The sequence below is a fragment of the Ipomoea triloba genome, chromosome 4 (assembly GCF_003576645.1).
Source record: "Ipomoea triloba cultivar NCNSP0323 chromosome 4, ASM357664v1".
Lineage (NCBI taxonomy): Eukaryota > Viridiplantae > Streptophyta > Magnoliopsida > Solanales > Convolvulaceae > Ipomoea > Ipomoea triloba.
The window spans coordinates 22170371-22174752 of record NC_044919.1 but is presented as its reverse complement, the minus strand read 5'-3'; the positions used below and the strand labels follow the sequence as shown (position 1 = coordinate 22174752).

At 40.1% G+C, this 4382-nt stretch overlaps 1 protein-coding gene across 1 annotated transcript; it reads left to right on the top strand.

Annotated features, from left to right (window-relative positions):
* The first annotated feature begins 1548 nt into the window (after positions 1-1548).
* LOC116015991 lies at positions 1549-4382 on the top strand. Its single transcript, XM_031256158.1, has 4 exons — positions 1549-2945; positions 3131-3398; positions 3455-3513; positions 4316-4382. The coding sequence occupies exons 1-4, from the start codon at positions 1549-1551 to the stop codon at positions 4380-4382; spliced, it is 1791 nt and encodes a 596-aa protein (XP_031112018.1).

Sequence of the window (4382 nt, the reverse complement as noted above, 5' to 3'; positions counted from 1 at the left end):
GAGTCTCCAAATTAATTCATTTTGTGCAATTAGTTCATTTTGTTAGTTTTCTCAATTTTTAACAAGTTACCAAATTTAAATTTTTTTAAACAAATAATTTTAAATAAAACAATTATTTAAAAAAAAAAAACACTTCATCTCCGCCGGAGACGAAGAAGGCGAAGATTTTTTTATTTAAAATTTTTTTAAAAAAAATATTTCTAAATTTGGTAACTTGTTAGAAACTGAGAAAATTGATAAATTAGATTAATTGCATGAAATTGATTAATTTAGGGACTTAATTACATATTTTTTTATGTTTAGTGGGCTAATTGCATTATGAAATGTAGTTCGGTAGCCTATTTGAGCCTTATTCCTATTTTATATATCATATGATTTGCAACCTTCGTGATTCACACTTTTAAACAATGATACAATACAAGAAATGGTGTACTTTTATTGCTCTTATAATTTGAACTAGTTATCAAATGCGTGTTGCGCGATTAAACCAATGCCCAATGCATATTTTTAAATTAGTGTTCCTTAATTGGTTAAAGTAGTCATTTAATAATGAGAGAGAAAAAATCCTAAATTAATAAAAATCAAAGAAATAGTCTCGATGCTTATATATTTTAATAAAACATAACAAAATTGTAAATAGCTAAATTACAACTAAAATAAGTAGAAACAAATAAACCACTTACATGGGAGCAAATAGCGTGTCATCATTGTCACTTGTTTGGACACCGGTCCGACCATTTAAAATCCATGTGTAATTGTATTTGTAATCAAGTACTTTATAGTTCGTCCGGACAGGTTTGACAATGACATTTGAGATGATGTATCATTTGTTGGTTTGTAAAGTGAAATCATACATTCCAATGTCATTATCAAACATTATTGATTGAACCCGAGTTCTTTGCATTTAGATATAGCATTTACAATGATGTTGGTGGTGAATGAGAGCATCTTCATAATAATAATAATAATACTAATAATGATAAAATAATAATAATAATAATAATAATAATAATGAGAAATTTTTTACTATTTACTTACAGTTTCATTCTCAAGGACGATGAGCATATACTTTGAGAAATATGTTCATAAAGGATGTTATGAAATAATATAATGGGAACCACAACATTACATGCAATGATACAAGTATAGATCAACAGATTATACAATAGATATATTTACATAACAATATGAGAACTATTACATACAAGGATACAAGTATAGATGAACAAATTATACAATAGATATATTTACTATTTGATATTAAAGTTATACTAATTAATGAGTATACCATCATTGATTTTAAAAAAAAACTGTAATCATTATGAGTACAAATACAAATAATAGAATTAACATGATAATATTTTGACTATCATACCTATACAATGTCAAGTAGATGGTGTTTTGCAAAATATGTTAGGTTTAACTCAGTAACGTGAAAATTTGAGTCAATTCTCTCTAGGTTCTAACGGTTTCCTTCCGTAAGGCTAACTAAGTTTGGTAAGTTTTTTGGTCTGCCCTAGCCGTTGCGGCGGCGGGTGGTACTGTCCGATGGCGCAGGCATCGCCTGGACCGGGTGGTGATTCACCGAATACTCCCATGGAGGAAGGTGATCCACTCTTGCGGTCAGCGAAGAAGCAGCGCCCCATGAAACGTTCATTTGCGGATGCGGTTGCATCCATCAACATCCCTGCGGTTGAAGTTCCATCACGTGTGGAGGCCAATGAATGGGCTTTTGAAGACATCGACGTGGAGTTCGACACTGAACCAGATGCTGACAAACTAGTCGATGGGAGACCGAGAGTTACTTTCTCAAAGGAATTACGTAAAGAGCTGTGCAGTGCATGGAAGATGGCACTGATCATCAAGTACTTAGGGAAGAACATCCATTGTAATGTTCTGAACCAAAGGCTGCCTACCATGTGGAATCTGCAAGGAAAAATGACACTGATCGACATTGGTTATGGATACTTTGTCGCCCGCTTTGATAGTAAAATAGATTATCTCCATGTCCTCCTCGACGGACCGTGGAAAATATTCGATAACTATCTTGTTACCCAGCGTTGGGAGCCGGAGTTCAGACCTCGAACAGCCAAGCTCTCAAAAATGGCAGTTTGGGTCAGACTCCCTGACTTGCCGATGGAATACTTCCGTGACGACACCATTAGAGCCATTCTGGATAACGTGGGAAAGTCGCTGAAGTTGGATAGAACAACATCTGTTGCGACGAAGGGGAGATTCGCCAGAGCAGCGGTTGAAGTAGACCTAAATAAGCCGCTAGTCTCCGATGTGTTGGTTGGAAACTCTGTTCAATTAGTCGAGTACGAAAGTCTGCACGTCGTCTGCTTCAATTGTGGCGTGGTTGGGCATCGGGAGCAGTCTTGTCCAGAGATCAAATCGGCAGAAACCGAGGTACCAAATATGGACATTAACGGAGATTCGTCGCCGGAAGCTGATGCGGCTCGCCAACCTGAGACACCAACTCCTGCACCTATGGCTCAGCCTAGACCCAAGTATGGGACTTTGATGTTGGTCACGAAGAAAGCAAAGCCGCCGGCTGCTGTTAACAACTCTCGAAATACCAGAAAAGACTCTAGTGTCTCTGCTGCTCGTGGAAATCAGTTTAGCATACTGTCAAACATTAATGATATGGGCAGAACAGCCACAAGAAGCAACAACACAGACAAGAGAAAATCTAAACCGGGACCTAAATCTGGTCTCAAAGGTAAGTCTCTGCTTCCTGTTAACTCTCCCCAAGCTGCCGCTCCGCCGTCACAGCCGGTTACCACTACGGTTCTTCCCGAAAATTCTCGCTCGACCAATCCGGATTCGAGAGGTCGTGGGGGACAAACGACCGTTAACCGTGGTAAGGGGAGAAAAGCTGGACAAAATTCTTCGGCTAGCCACATTAATTCTCCTTTGGACTCTACTGCCACGCTCTGGAATAGGCAAATAGATTCCCATTCTTTGTTTCGTTTTGGTGGTTCCCCAGCTTCGGCTGGTATGGTGACAGGAGAGAGCTCCAATCACTCTATTTTGGGCTCCCCGCCTTGTGTTACGCCTGGGGAAGGCGGTGACCAAACTTCCCCCGGTTCCACGGGTGTATTATGAAGACAATTACCTGGAATTGCAGAGGCATTGTCAATGGACGTGTGAGGAAGCATGTCAAACAGCTTTTGACCACGTCCAGAGTCGACGCCTTCTGCTTGCTTGAAATCCGGTCCTCTAGGGCGGATAAGATGATTGATTTAGCTCATAATCTGGGTTATAATAACCGCTTCTTGGTCGACCCCATTGGGTTTGCAGGAGGCCTTCTGTTGTTTTGGAAACAAGGTCATATTGACCTTGATGTTATTAGCCACAATTCGCAGGCTATTCATGCCAAAGTGAACCGCCGACCTGTAAATTTTTTTTTTACCTTTGCCTATGTTAGACCTAACCTGCTTGCCAAGTGTAGGTTTTGGGACTATTGCAAATCGCTGGCATCTACTATACGAGAGCCATGGATGGTCCTTGGTGATTTTAACGATATTGTAGGTAGCGATGAATAGTGGGGTAGCGCTACGGTTAACTCCAACCAACACCAAAGATTCTTGGAAGCTTACGGAAATTGTAATCTTTTAGACCCGGGGGCGGTGGGGCCTACTTTCACTTAGCATCGGGTGGTGGGAAACAGAGTGGTTCAAATGAGACAGCTTGACATGCTTCTCTGGAACGTAGAGGCCCAGTTAGCTTTCCCAGAGGCGAAAACAGTTGTCCTACCTCGCCTCTATTCTGATCATAACCCCATAATGTTTACAGAAGAAGCGGGGTTTCCTCCTGATAGAAACCTGCGGCCGATCCGATTTGAAGCAGCCTAGCTTAACAGGGAGGATTATAAACAAATTTGGAAGGAGGCTACTGAGAATGGGATTAGATCTATGGCAGAGATTATTACAAGTGTTACCCGTAAAAGCATCCTTTGGAATCGTAATGTTTTTGGTAACATATTCAAGAGAAAATAGAAACTTGTTAATGACATTCAGGTGATCCAAAATAGGGTCAATTTTACCTCCTCTCATGCCCTCCAACATCGAGAAAGATGGCTGATTAACGATCTAAATGAAGTGCTGGACCAAGAAGAAGCCTTTTAGTTCCAAAAATCAAGGATGGGTTGGGTTAAGGACGGTGATCGGAATACCCGATTTTACCACAGCGTAGCTATGATTAGGAGAAACAAAAATCGGATCAGATTTCTCAAGATTAATGGGTCTTGGACAGACAATCATGATTCTCTTAGCAATCACATTACTAACTTTTTCACCTCCCTTTTTTGCAGGGTTGATACTAGTGGAGTGGGTAGCTTAGCACCGGTCATGGAGACCAACACTATCTCCCCCAACTAG

Excerpts from the sequence above, each read along its gene's own strand:
- LOC116015991 (XM_031256158.1), top strand. The coding sequence starts at position 1,549 with ATGGCGCAGGCATCGCCTGGACCGGGTGGTGATTCACCGAATACTCCC. Across the intron at positions 2,946-3,130 it reads ACTGCCACGCTCTGGAATAG|AGGCATTGTCAATGGACGTG; the intron begins GCAAATAGATTC and ends CTGGAATTGCAG. Across the intron at positions 3,514-4,315 it reads AGAGCCATGGATGGTCCTTG|GGTTGATACTAGTGGAGTGG; the intron begins GTGATTTTAACG and ends CCTTTTTTGCAG.